The sequence below is a fragment of the Centruroides vittatus genome, unplaced genomic scaffold (assembly GCF_030686945.1).
Source record: "Centruroides vittatus isolate TY-2023 unplaced genomic scaffold, ASM3068694v2 contig_299, whole genome shotgun sequence".
In the NCBI taxonomy this organism is placed as follows: Eukaryota; Metazoa; Arthropoda; class Arachnida; order Scorpiones; family Buthidae; genus Centruroides; species Centruroides vittatus.
In genome coordinates, this window is record NW_027121909.1 from 1,624,481 (window position 1) to 1,639,399 (window position 14,919).

Here is a 14,919-nt window from a genome sequence, read left to right on the forward strand (position 1 = left end):
ATTTATTAATATTAATATTCAAAGCTTAAAACATTTTCTAGAAATCATTGTGTTATACCTAATAATTTTTATCTGTTTTGGAAAGAAATGGATACAGAATCAAAAGAAATATATTGAAGCTGCATAATAAATATTCTGAAATTATTTTATCAATAAATATGTTATGCTTCTAAATAAAGTTTGAATAAATATTTAAAGAATGTGTTGTATCTCGTCATGTTATTGAAAATAGTCATAAGAAAAATAATTATATAAATTTTAAATTTGCATATATTAGTTGGTAAGATAAAATATGCATGCAAATTTCAAAATCAACAATTGAAGCTCTATCTTTTATATTATTTTCAAGAAATACAGAACAAATCAATTCTTGTAAGACATTTCCATTTTTTACAGTGGTATAAATTAAAGAAAATAAGAAGTGCAGAATATATTTATAAAACAATTAGTTTTCTTTTATTATTTTCCCTGACATCATTAAATGGGTACAAATAAGAATATCACCAATAAGGTAATTCATTTTCTGTTTTAATCTTTAAAAAAGTTCAAGTTCTCAAATGATTTCTATTTTAAAAATAAAAAAATTGTAGAAATTTTTCATTAACTACATTTTCTTTAAAATCAAATACAAATGAATTTAAACAAGATTACATTCTTGTTTGAATATTATCTCATTTAAATTATTTACAATTAAATATTATGAAGTGATTACTTTAAAAGATAATATTACAGTTTTGACAATTAAATACCAGGATTGAGTTTATTAAAAGCATGAAAAAACATACAGGAATAAAATTCAATGTATTAAAGATAGCTGACTAGTTTAATGGTTTTTCAGATAATCATTCATTTTATTATTTATCATTTGTATTACTTGTGTTCTGCTAATTATTGTGATTATTTGTAATGTCAAATCAAGAAAGGAGAAAATTTGGGATTTAATTGGATTAAAATATAATTGGACTTCCAAGGTTGATATAAAACCAATTTATTGTGAATTTTTATCATCTGAAGACAGAAAACAAGAATTTAATGAGTATTAAAAATGGAGTAAGCTCAGACTTGTTCATCAGGAATGATAAAGAAGTTGATAAAATATGAAATTATTGAAATAAATTATTACCTTATTCTTAATTTATTGCCTGTGAATTATTTCCTGTTTCTTAAAATCAAATTGAAATTAAAAATAGAACAATTTGAGGATTTAAAGATTAAATGCATTGTGACAAAAGAATTATTGGTGATGTAAATATAAATCAGTTCCTAAACTTATTTCATCTTTTGTGCATACTAAAATCTGCAGCTTTTTGAGGAGGATTTTTTTAAACAATATTAGAAATTTTTCATTTTAACTTTCTTTAAATTCACATTGTTCTGGAACTTAATTGCCAAACCTTGTATGAAATTTAAACTTTTAATTTTAAATATTTAAGATTTTATTATATTTATTTATAATGGGCGTTAATGATTTTTGTAATTTAATTTTTTTTCTTTCAGTATTTCGTGCTGTTTATTTAGAAAATTTGACTGTTTCTGATCTTAGTACTAAACTTGGATCATTATTCAGAATACCAACTCATTACATTCATGAAATCTACATTAATGGTCCATCAGGAATTCATATTCTAGTTAATGATGAGGTAATATATTATAAAAGACAATATACACTGACATGCAGTGTTTTATTGATTTTTTTTTTTTTTAATTCATTTATAGTGATAATATTAATACAGACAAATCTGTAAAACCAAAAATCACAAAATTAGTACATATTAAATACCATTTTATTTTGATGATTACTTATTTGGAAATTTATTATTATTGATAAAATTAACACATCAATAAAAAAGTCATAATGGTATGTTATTAAAACTTAATGACTTTATGTGATTATTATTTGTTTTATATATCTTAATTTTTTATTATAGAAAATATAATAGTTCTGTAATAATATCTAAGGTAAATATATATATCAGCTTGGCCAATTCATAGTGGAGTATGATTAATTTTCATGAATCAAAGATACTATTGATTTACCATCACATTTTTATTATTTTATAAAGTTTATTAACCCATTCTTATAAAATTATGCTGCAAAATGTAATTATATTTATTCACTGTACAGTAATAGACATTTCAGGTTACCTCATTTTTGGTAAAGATATTAAAACAAACTAAATAACAGTATTTATCACTCAAGATAACAAAAAAGAATTTTATTTTCATTTGTCTGAAAATTCAAGATGTTTGCTTCTCTTTGACACACTTATTTTGCTCATAATTGAAATTGTTTAGGGCATAACAAAGCAATTTCCAAAATAAAAATATGGAGACCATCAACACAAAGTTCAAGTTCCATTATCCTGTTTCTCATTCAGTATCTTTATATTCTGTTTTCACTGTTCCACAATCAGAAACAATCACTTGTAATCTCACAGCACAGTGTTAACAACCCATAGTGATAGTTAAGATTTCATGGTGTAAATATGGACTTTATATTCCCATGGAAATTACAAATGTTTTTTTGCATTTTAACAGGCCATGTTATTCACAATTGACTAAAAGTAATGCTGTGATTGACTTGCTGGCCATGCCTGATATATATTAATAACTGCATATTTTTCTATTAGTTGTTTAAATTAGTTTTAAAACATTTTTTGTAGGTAATACAGAATATACCAGAAGAGTCTATGTATACAATTGAAATGCTAATGGGTGAGTTGTTATTCCAATTAGTCTGTTAATATCTATATGATTCACTCATAGATCAAAATAATTTGTAGTTAATAACAATATATATGTATTTAAAATAGATAGTTTTATTAGATTTACTTTGAGAATGTTTGTTATTTACATTTAAGAAAATAACTCTTATTCATTCTACATATTTTCATAATCTTGGTGTTTTTTGAAATCTGTCTTTATATTTCAAAATGATGCAATTGGCAGTTATATGTAGTTTATAGTAAAAGCAAATCATTTATTTGTAAACTAATTATTAGTATATTCAAAATAATTTTTGAAGTTCATTAACTTCTAAATAAATACAAATTTAGAAATGGAAGAAGAAACTTTTAGATGTAAGGTCATATTGATAATAATAATAATTTTGATAATGAAACTTGTTTTCAAGCAAAATGATAGACAAGTTGTTACATGTAGACTCTCATTAGTCTATTTGCCCATTTTTCCTTAATATTCTATTAATTCTCATTGGTGTTGTACAAATAACTGTCTTGTATTTTTTTTCATACATGTTTAAAGATGTCAGATTTAAGACATTGGTCTTGTGACTATTTTGCTACATTTATAGAACTATAATGTAGTTTTCCTTCCTTATACCCCGTTCGCACCGAGCATTTCAATCTAGATTGTGACCAAGGTCAGCGACTATGCCTTGGTGCGAACACCCTCGACCGTTTCAATCTCGACTGAAACGACGTTCAATCGCGATTGACTGGAGAGAGTTCTTGAAACTAGATCCAGTCATAAGAGAGATCCCACAATCCCACGCGCGCAAGAAAATACAAGATGGCTACAGAACACGTGTCGGGCTATCGGCAAAGAAATAAAAAAGATGTTGGGAGAGACGATGACATCTGTCTATTATTAGATATATGGCAAGAAAAAGTATTTATTTCTAATCAAAACTTCCATTTTGTGTGTTGGTGTTTGTGACTTACCGAGTAGTTATGCCAGTTTTATCATTGCTTACAATAGCCGGGTTATTCTCAAGCGAGTTACCTGTGCGAACGGCACGACGTTCGACTGGCGACAGTCACAATCCAGATTGTAGGCAAATCGAGATCGAAGTGAGTCGTGGATTGTGTCGCGAACGTAGTATTATGACAAATTAAATAAAATGATTATAGTGATATAAACAAAAAATGATTTAAGTTTGTGCCTCATTGATTAATAAATGTATAGAAGTGGATCTTGTAGCTACTAAAGATAAGATCACCAAAAATTCAACTTATTTTGAAAGTTTATTGTAAAGAGTTGTTTAAAATAAAAAATTAATGTGTTGTTAAAGTTTTGGTGTGTATCTTGTGGTAAGTGATAACATTGCAGTGGCTTGTTTTGCTATTTCTGGGGTTACTAGCATTAATAATATGCAGTATGTGTCCATATCAATACATAAATAATTATGCCATCTTATGATTTTTGTCATAATTTACAAAGCAAATTCAGACTAGAAGATCTTACTTTCTTGACTAACCATTTTTGAAAATATCTTGAGCAATGTGCAACTTTTTTTCAATTTCAGTGCACACAATGAAATAGTTGTTAACAGTTTTTTTATCCAGACTGAAAAACTGAATAGCAAGGCTATGTTTTGCATAAGTCTTATTAGTGAGTTTTATTTGATTTGTGCAAGGTTGATTATAAAATGTTATATATAGATTGGTATTAATAAATGAAAACTGCAAAATTATTATTTATTTGTAATGAAAGAAAATACTGGCATAATCACATTTTACTCTGAAATTTGCTTTTTATTTCAATCATTTAAGATAGTTACATTCCTCTTTACTTGTGATTTTAAAAAAATTGTAATTATCATCTTTCTCATCAAATATTTCAACTAATATTTTCTTTCAAGTTTTAAAGATAGGATATATAGTGGACTCTTGATTTTATGAACTCATATGGACTTCAGAAAAAGTTTGTAAATGGGAATGTTATTAAAAGACAAAAAATTCAGTTTGCAGTCAAAAAATTTTCTTCAAAATAATTCATTTTGAGCATATCTTGAAATATCTGAATTCTGGACAATATGCTGAATATTTCCTTTCCTTACTGACAGATCCAGATCAGTGTTGGTCCAGAAACAATTTTGGTGTGGAAATATGTAACAAATATAAGCCTATATATTTTATTGCTGACTGGATGGCCAAGGTGGTTAAGGCATTATCCAGCTGTTTCCATTGTGGGTCTGGCTGAACCTATGGTAAGCATGAAAAAAGGTCCTTTTAGTGCCCACAAGGGACAAAGTCCAAAAAAGTCAAAGCAACCTACAGCTAAAGTTGGGATCAGTTACTTTCAAATTGCACATTGTGGTGGGCCAAACATCAGTTCACATGAGCCATCTTACAGTGGCTCATTCCCAAATCAGGGCTAGCCATTTTAAAATTGCAAGTACATCTGTTTTTAATACTTTCTATGAGCCATATCACAATGGCTTATGGCCTTAATTAGAATAAAACTTTCTACTTTAATATAACAGATAGCACTTATTTTGTTCATTAATTTATTTTTCTCAAATGAAATGAAATATATATTAAAGTAAGAAGAAAGCCACTGAACAAATGGCCCATTGGGAATTACTGATATCCCAATAGACTAGTTCACCACTTTTCCAAATCCAGTTGTCAGGTTATAACATATCAGTCTTTCCAAATAATGACATCAGCATGTTGTGAAAGCTGTAGTGAGTGAGTATAAGTGAGACAAATCATTGATGCTATTTGTCTTATTCTGATTTTTAATTATTTTTTCCCATTGATATACAATGAATTCTGTTGAGTTTTTTATTGAATGCAACATTTCTGTATAAATTGTAGAAACACTTATGCATCTTGTCTATTGATTCTTGTTCAACAATAACTATATCAAGAAGTAACTATTTCACAGTATGTTGTTTGTAATGATTATCATTGACAGATTCCATTTCGATGAGTGCAACTGTTTCCACCTGTCCTATAGCTGGGCACTTTGGCATATAAATGGAAGAAGCTTTAAATTTAATATTTCAGCTTTCATACTGTTAGAAAAATTAAACATAACTTTTCATAGAAGAAATAAAAGTTAAATTTCATTTTACAAACAAAAGGTTATGTAATTTATTGTATGAAAAATAATGCCTGGCATAACATCTCTTTTTGTTCTTATGGGCAGCACCAAATATGTTAATGTACAGTACAGTACATAATGGATCTGATGTATGTCTGTTAATAAAAAATAAATTTCAGATGCAATTCTTAGTATGATGATGATAGAATTATCGTATTTTTTTTTTTTTTATAATGTCAATATTATCTTATGTCAGAAATGTATTTTATTTGTATTTGCACAAATTAGGATTGATGATTTTCAGAAACTTTCAGTGATGAAAAATAGAGTAATGTAATTTGTAATTACTATTTCAGATCTGATTATTACAGAACATTGTTAATTTCTAATTTCTCTGATAATCTTTATTAATTATGTAATGTAGATAATTAAGTTAATTTTGTAAAGTAATCAGTTTTGAAATCATTTTGACAGATAAGTAAACCCTGCAGAAACATTAGAAGTTAATTGTTAAAGTTCATTCATTTTATTTTTTAATGTTAATAACCTCCATCCAAATATTTTTATTTGGATGAAAGATGTATTTTGAATAGCTTTATTTTTATTATATAGTATAAATATATTTGGAGTTTTATTTCTTTCAGAAAAATCAAGTGAATTGTGTAGAATATTGTTCAAGCCATATTCACAGCACTGACTTTGTGTAAAAGATTTTGTAAAGTAGAAAAAAGTGTGTATGAAATATTTGCATTGCAATATATCATGATTCTTCAGATAACATTTGAATGAAACTTGTGTATAAAAAAGAAACATTTTTTTATAAAAATACTTACATTATGTACATATTTAGATGATCATAATTACAGGTGTATGTTTTGTATGTGTAAATATAAATAGTGTGTATGAGAAGAGAGAGTGTAACATTATCTTCATCAAATGTTAAGAATTGAAAAATTGTTTACAATTAAGAAAATATTATAAAATGCATTTTCTTTAATATAATGTTATGAAGTTTTTCACATGCAATTAATTTATAGTTTCTAGAACAGTAGTTATATTTTAAAGTATATTAAAAAGTATTTTTAAAACAATAAATTTTAATAAATGCAAAACATTATTTCTGTTAATTTTTAAAAAGAATATTTTGTATTTATTGTGAAATAATTTTACAAGTTGTAAACCAAAACCATTATCAACTATATTATCTCATTGTGTCTTTATTTATCACCAGAGTTTTCAATAGATAAGCCTTTAGAATTATCATAAAAAAAATAAATTTATTAGATATAATAATTTCATAAAATTAATATCATTCTGAATAAACAGTATCATAATGCATTAATATTTGAAATTTTAAGAGATATAATTTGTAAAAATCAATGTTTAATTATTGTTTCAAAATCTATCATTAGTGTAGTGTATGCTTTTATATTTATAAATTAGAAAATAAGGGATTATAACATAATTTTGCATAGTGCATAATCTTTTAAATTCTCATATTGTTTACAAAAAATAGTGATTTTTATAAATCAAATGCATATACCTTTACAAATATTTTTTAAGTCAGTCTTTGTTTGAAAAGTTTTCTGAAAGTAATACATATTTCAGGTAATCAGTTAGCCTATTAACTAAATATTAATATAAAAATATTACTATTTATAAGTGACAAATGCTAATTTTATCAAAAAGTATTCAAATTAAGTTATTAAATGATTTCTGAATTGGACATGCCTCCATCCTTTTATGACATTACCAATTCACATGTCTACTTTTATTCCAGATTGTTAATCCATTTAATTAGTTAAATTCTAATCTAAGAATTGCAGCCAATTATTAATAGTTAATAACTGAATATCTTGAATTTTAGTTTTTGACATTTAAAACATGCAAAATTATATGTGAGCTGATTAGGCATTAGTATTAGGTTCAAAAATGATTCTTTCAAATAGAAAATCTAGCGTCTAAAATTTGTTTATAAAATTTTTATTTATTTCTCATATTTAGAGCTATAAATATAAAAACAAAAGTAAAATATAATTGCCACAGTGTCCATTAGTAATTAGTTACTATAAATAATGTTTTATTTTTAATTTTGAACATTGGATTTAAAACTTATAATCCAATTTATTAAGTAATGAATTTTCAATATACATTGTAATGAAACAAGATTTTTAACTTTTGATATTATTAATTACTATAGATTATTACATTCAATTACAAACATTTTTAGTTCTTTCAATAGAAAACATAGAAAAATAATTTTTAATTCAAAAAGTTTTATCTGCTTAAATGAATGTATTGTGTAATTTAAACAGATATGTTGCAATTATAAAAATATCAGCTAATGTATTATATATAATAAAATGTTTGAGAATAACTATGAAAACATTTTGATTTAACAAGTATTTAGATGTATAGGACATTGCTTTTATATATAAAGAATCTATAGGAATCATCTCAAAATATTTAGTTATTTCCTTATTTTATATCTAAATATAAAGATATAAGATATATGATTAAAATATGTGCCTTATACTTACACAAACAATTAAAATTATCGATTTTAACTAAGAATATTAGTGTAGAAGCTATCCTAATATCATAATTTATACTTTTTTTTATCACAAATGATTCTTTTCTTTAATGAAATTTATTGATTGAAATTAACAAGAGAGAATAAAGCATATGATCCAAAATTACAGAATATTTGCTTATACAAATCTACTAAAAAACATCAAGTAATCATAAGTTTATAAAGCATTTATCAAAGCTGTTTGCAAAATGTAATCTTTATTCCTAGACAGAACATTTTATAAGTACAAATTTGGTTAATAAAATAAATAGCTGAATAGAAATTTATATTTTGCAACATAAATTTTTGTTTTTTGTAATTAAAATATTTGAGAATTTAAAAATGACATCATCATTTTAATTGTTACTGTTTGCTTTTTATAATTTTATATGTGGCATACATATAAATCAATCATTTATAAGTAATCATGCCTTAATAAATGTACTAATTTATTAAGGCATTTTAGTGAATCTGTAAAGAATTTGACCCCAAAGTTTAGTGTGTTTTGAAGTTAATTGTTCTGTTATGATTTGAAAAATTTATTTTAAAGGATTAACAACAAATTTAAGCTAGATATTTTTTTAAGATTGTCATATAAGAATTCCAATATTTTGAAGTTGTTTAAGTCAAAATATATTTGATAAATTAGATGATCATATTTTATTGAACAATTTTAAGACTAAAATATACAATTATTAGATTAATTTCATTATTATGAGATTTAACTGATTAACATTATCATTCAAGATAAATAAAAACTCAATTAGAAACATTAATCTTTCTAAAAACCTATTTTTAATTTAAAAAGTTGTGAAGTTAAAAATGAATCATAAGTAAACTTGAATGCATCCTTGAAAATAACTTAGCACTTTCAAATTTCCAACAAATTTGTTGTTCTCCATACCTTCTATTTTTTAAATATTGTTGACTTTTTATGAAGACTGTTAAAGGATGGTTTAAAGTGTTAGGCTACATTAAATTAAACAGATTTTGCTGGAAATTTGAATTTAATATTAAGCTCTTAATATATTTCTTTCAATTAAAAAAAAAAAGGTCAGGATACTGTAATTTTTAATTCCCAATAAAGTAATTCATTTTGAAATAATAAATTTGTTTTATGTTTTGATGAATTCATCCCTTGTAATGTTAATTTTTATATTGCTATATCTATGATATATTTCATCATTTAATAATTTAAAAGATATTTTGTTTTTCTCTCCCAATTTTCATACTTTTATTATTTTTCTATAAATGAATCATTGATGATATTTCATTATTGAGTCTTATCTAACAATTTACTTCCAGCTACATCTCATGTTTCTATAGTTCTGTACTATTCCAATTTATTATTATTCAAAATGCTGTTCTTGTTTGGTTGGAAAATCAAGAGTATATGCATATCTTTACTATAATAGTGAATAATTTAATTCAGAAATTCTTTGTAAATGGTTTAATATGCACCAGTCTTCATAAATTGCTTTCATATTCCTATAAGTATTTTCAACATTTGAATGCCATTGACAACACATTTTTCATTCCATTTCTTTGTTCATTCTTACTGTAATAATTAATAGAGAATCATTTTTAATAGAAATATTAAATTTATAGAGTTTAATAAAAAATATAATAATAATGTTATTAGATTGTTGATTAATTTTACTTTGTAAAGCTTTAAAAATAGTTTTCTTGATATTTATGACTTTGAACAAGTTATCTTACTGCTTCTTGTAGGAATTACTAGTAAATATATAGATATTCATAGTAGACTCAAATTCATCTTAATATTTATTATGTTTAATTCATGAAAATTGTTTACTTTAATATATTAAATTAGTATATAATAAAAATTGAAAATACCTTTAATTATATGTAATTACATTGTTTTACAAAAAAGGCTTATCTTTGAAAACTCGATAAATGCATATAATTTCACTATAGAGTTATGTTAAATTTTACAGTAAATAAGAAAAGTTTCATCTTCATAAATGTTGATTAAATGTTTATTTCATTGTCTTTTACATGTAAAAACAAATCTTTTACCAATATTTTAATAATAAAAGTTAATTTTATATTATTAAATCAATGAACTTCCTTTTTTGTGTATTTTTAAGACAAAATAACATTTACAGTTTTGTATTTAAAAGACCACATTAAAACCAACACGGTCGAAACACCAACCTCAGGATTATGAACAGGGCCGGATTAACCAATAGACAAATGTCTAGGGCCCGTAATTCGGAGGGGCCCGGCTTCAGTTCAGAATCTTTCTCTGTTTTAAAACGAGTTAAAAATTATTTAAGAAATTCAATAGGACATGAAAGGGTCTTTAACAATGCTTACTAAAGAAAGAGAGACACTCAAACGACTAGATTGTTCAATTTTCTGAAATGAAAATTCAAAACGGAAAAACTTAAATATTTGAAAGGTTGATTAATGGCTAAAATTATATACAGTAAGACCCCGCTTAACGCTGATTCAATATAATGCAATATGCTTGACACCTAAAAAATGCTCAAAATTTATGCTGATTCAAATTAACGCGGTATTTCATTGATTCATATATAATACAATTATTCCCAAACATGAACCAATCAGCAAAAGGTGGCAATTCGTCGTAGCGCTGTACTTCCCTTAAATCTGTTTGTTTTGTTCAATTTTGGAAAAAATGTAACATCATGGATGCCATAGGAAATACCGACTTCTCTTGGTAAGAATTAACTGAGAAATGCATGAACGGAGTGTGGAAGAAGTTATGGCTGGAGGTATCCAAGAATTTTCATCGAGAAGAGTATCGCTGTATCGTTAGGTTGACAAAATTGTCAACTTAATCGATACAGATGTAGACGAGCAGGATATTGGGGAGTTACTGCAGGTTTCTGGTAAGAGCCTTACCAACGACGACTTCAAGAACTGGCAGAACAAGGAATTCGTGTAGAACTGGAAAATAGAGATTCTGAAGACGAAGAACCAAAGAACTTGCTACAGATTTCCTTAGGAAAAGTTTGGTAATGACATCCGAAATCGTTGATCAAATTGTAACGAATGATCCAGATTTTGATAGGAGTGCCAAAGCAAAACGAGGCATTTTTGATGCGATCTTCTGCTACCGACATTTGCTTAAGGAAAGAAAAAGAAAGCGACCAATGAAACTATAGAACTTCATCGCAAAAAACAAGTTTGTGTTATTTAACATATATTATTATGCAAAAATTTATATAAAAATAACTGAAAATTATAGTAAAATTGCTTATTTTTTTGGTCGCGTGTTTCCCTATCCCTATTTACTCTGTTAAAATGGTCTCGTTTAACGCTGTTTCGCTTAGCGCTTTGTCGTCATTTTTTTTAAACTCTCCGCCTTGTGGGCAGTAAGAGGGCCTCTTTTAGTAAGCCCATTATGGGTTCGGCCAGGCCCACAATGGGGCGACCGGGTGGTGAGGGACGGGACCCGACATATCCGAACGGACCACCCCCCGAAAAATTCCTGGGGATTGCTCGACCCGTTCGGATTCGATCCCGGGTCCCCAGGGCGGTAGGCTGCGACCTTGACCGCTCGGCCCTCTACGCTTTGTTATCTAGGAACGCATCCCCCGCGTTAAGCGGGGTCTTACTGTACATTTCTCATTGTACCAGAAACACTTTTGTTGTACAATTATTATTGTATTAGTGTTTGTATTCTCTATTATTAATAAAAATTTTAAGTGACATTATTTAAGATTTGTTTACAAGCAACTTATTTATATAGGGCCCCAATTTAAATTTTGTCTAGGGCCTGGTAGAGGCTTAATCCGGCGCTAATTATGAAACGACGAGACCCTATCGCCAACGGCCAATCTAAAACTTATGGAAATTCTAAAGGTTTCGAGTGAAATAGTCTTAATATGTTAATTAATTAATTAACATTTGATCTATTGATATACAGATATTAACTGTGATATATAATTAATTAATAGTCTGCTAGATGCTTCTCAATTTCCACAACACCTATTTCACTGAGAATTATTTATTTAAATCATTATCACATTAAAAAGGAAGAAAAAGCAGGAGTGTACAAAATCCCTTACGAGAACACACAACTAGGAATTGAAAAAGACTACATTGGAGTCCCAAGAAATTTAGGGATAAGACTTAAAGAATACAAGTATGACGTCAGAAAAGGCTCCAACGCAACGGTACTTTCGCAGTTCGCGCAGACCCAAGGCTTAATAATTAAGTGGGAAGAAGCGGTTATTGTCAAATCCTTGAGCTCCCCGACGTTAGCAAATACCGCTGAAAAAAATTGAAATTTACAAAAGCAAGCTGGAAGAGAGATGCATAAACGCGAAGGACGCAGACAGCCTACCGACAGCTTGGAAATTTGTAGTCAAGAAATTTAGCACGACCTCGTAGGCTTCCCTTAGTTTATATTTTTCATCAATTATTCCTTAACTATTTGCCACTATGTTTATATAAAGTATCACCAGTAGATTTATTTTTATTATTTATTTTTTTTACTTCTTATTTTCACTATTTTGACTTTATTGTATATTTATATTTGTATATATTATCTTGTTCTTCCTTTTTTCCGTTACTGATGCTTTGAATTTTTAAACAAATGTATTCTTTTAATGGAACGCCAACGTTCCGTTTTCGAAAGCCTGATGATGGCCGATTGAGTAGCCGAAAACGTTAGTTCTTTCAATAAAACCATCTCAGCAACAAATAAAGGTGTAGTGTGGTGAATTAAGCTAATTATTTGCTGAGCACGTATCTGCTTTATTTAACGGTCTTTAAGTGCTCATTATTGGCGTTTTCCACGGTAGTTCCAATATCTACCATTTAGCGTTGTTGTCAGCGCCACTCGATATTGGTAATTTAACATAAATTAGAAGTGTTGAACACGAGATCGTGTTAGTAACAATCACATGGCTTTTTCCACCTTTATTTAGTTGATACGGTATATTCCTTACACGTTTCGGGCCTTGTGCCCCTCATCAGTCAACTAAAATAATAAGAAAATAGTGTATACAGTATCTAAACAATATTTACAAATAAATTGTACAACATTTAAAAACGCATGTATACAACTTACACGTACCAGTTTTCTCCAGTATGGCACTTGCACACTGTAAGTTTGTATATTACAAACCCGAGAATGAGAAGGTTATAAAGACGTAGTAAAATTTTTGTACATCTATTTAAAAAATAATAAAGTACATCTGCCATGATCACTGCCTAATAAATAACTGTAATATTGATAAAGATACCACCAAAATTCTGCACAAAGAAAAAGACACATATAATAGAAAATTTAAAAAAAGCCTAGCTATACTCAACTCAAAAAATTGTATAAATAAAAACGTAAGCATAAATATAAATAAAAACTGGCTAAATATACTGTTAGCCGAGTATATGAAATAACAAGACCCTGAGAGTCGCTCGGCTTTGATAGAATTAAAAAAAGAGGTTTATTAATTTCAGCGAACATAAATAATTTACAAAGAAACGATTACACACATTTACTAATTACTAATACAAATACATTTGGGGCTGCGCGTAACAATGTCATCAATTAGTCCCCGCGTGCCGACAAGACAAAGAACTTATTCTAACTTATATCTAGCTTAACTAAGTACAGGGCCCTAGAGAAAGATAAGGTGGAAGAGAATTAAACAGAGATAATAAGACTGAAAATTGGTTCGAAGGGGTGACTGGCGGTAATAAATAAGAAAAAAAAAACCTCGGATCCGTTCCTTAATAACTTTCTTTGTTTCTGTTCGTCCCGTTTTTCTCTCTCTCCGAAAAATCTTCCTTCCTCTCGCTCCTGTCCTCCTATCTCCTCTGACGTACCCCTCGACCCCTCGGTGTCACACCCTTTTTGTTTTTATTACCGTCCAGGCCACATGTGTCGACTAACTACCGCGTGGTTAAGTAAATAGAAAACGGAAGTAAAATTGTTACTACAGGAAGATAGTATAAGGAAAGTAAAGAAAAGAAAATAAATAAGGTTTAATAAAGCCACATACGTCCCCACCAAAAGACATATTAACAATTAACAGAAACATTAATATGGATATACACAACCATTAATGGATGATGAACTACAGTTCATCTTCCAAAGTGAAGCCGGCGATAGTCCACTTTCTGCCCCCGTAAGTTATACGGGTGGGAGATATTACCCCTCTGTTCCAGCATGGTCTCATTACCCGAATCCTTGCGGTCTCCTTGATGCTGCTGGTTATGTTGATTATACCTATTGTAGCTCGCCCGTTGCGCAGTGGGTAGGTGAGGGATGTCTTCTTCCTCTTCAATCTCCTCGATCTCTCCGGATTGTGATCCTTCGTGTCCAATTGGGATGTTACGCTTCCGTCTAGGCTCACGGAAGTTTGAGAAGCACGGTTTTAGTCTGTCTATGTGTACAACAAGTTTTTCCTTTTTATTACAATTTTCGATTTCCGCGTTAACAGGCCCCAGGAGGCGAGAGACACGGAAAGGACCTAAATATTTTGGAGAAAACTTGCCTTGCTTCTTCCCTTTCCTTAACATCCAAACTTTCTGCCCTACCTCAAAGCTCCTCA

The 14,919-nt window shown here is 28.1% G+C and overlaps 1 protein-coding gene across 4 annotated transcripts in view; it reads left to right on the forward strand.

The window, feature by feature from the left end:
- The window catches only part of gem (gemini), a 105,459-nt gene extending 97,721 nt beyond the window's left edge, over window positions 1-7,738 (forward strand). For 3 of the 4 annotated variants that reach the window (XM_067267214.1, XM_067267216.1, XM_067267215.1), the window contains exons 17-19: window positions 1,498-1,640; window positions 2,664-2,715; window positions 6,438-7,738. In XM_067267214.1, the coding sequence (XP_067123315.1) occupies window positions 1,498-1,640; window positions 2,664-2,715; window positions 6,438-6,490 (248 nt within the window). In that variant the 3' untranslated portion in view covers window positions 6,491-7,738. Of the gene's footprint in view, window positions 1-396; window positions 512-1,497; window positions 1,641-2,663; window positions 2,716-6,437 lie in introns of those variants that run through there. The other variant, XR_010880368.1, reaches the window with a different exon arrangement.
- Window positions 7,739-14,919: the final 7,181 nt, after the last annotated feature.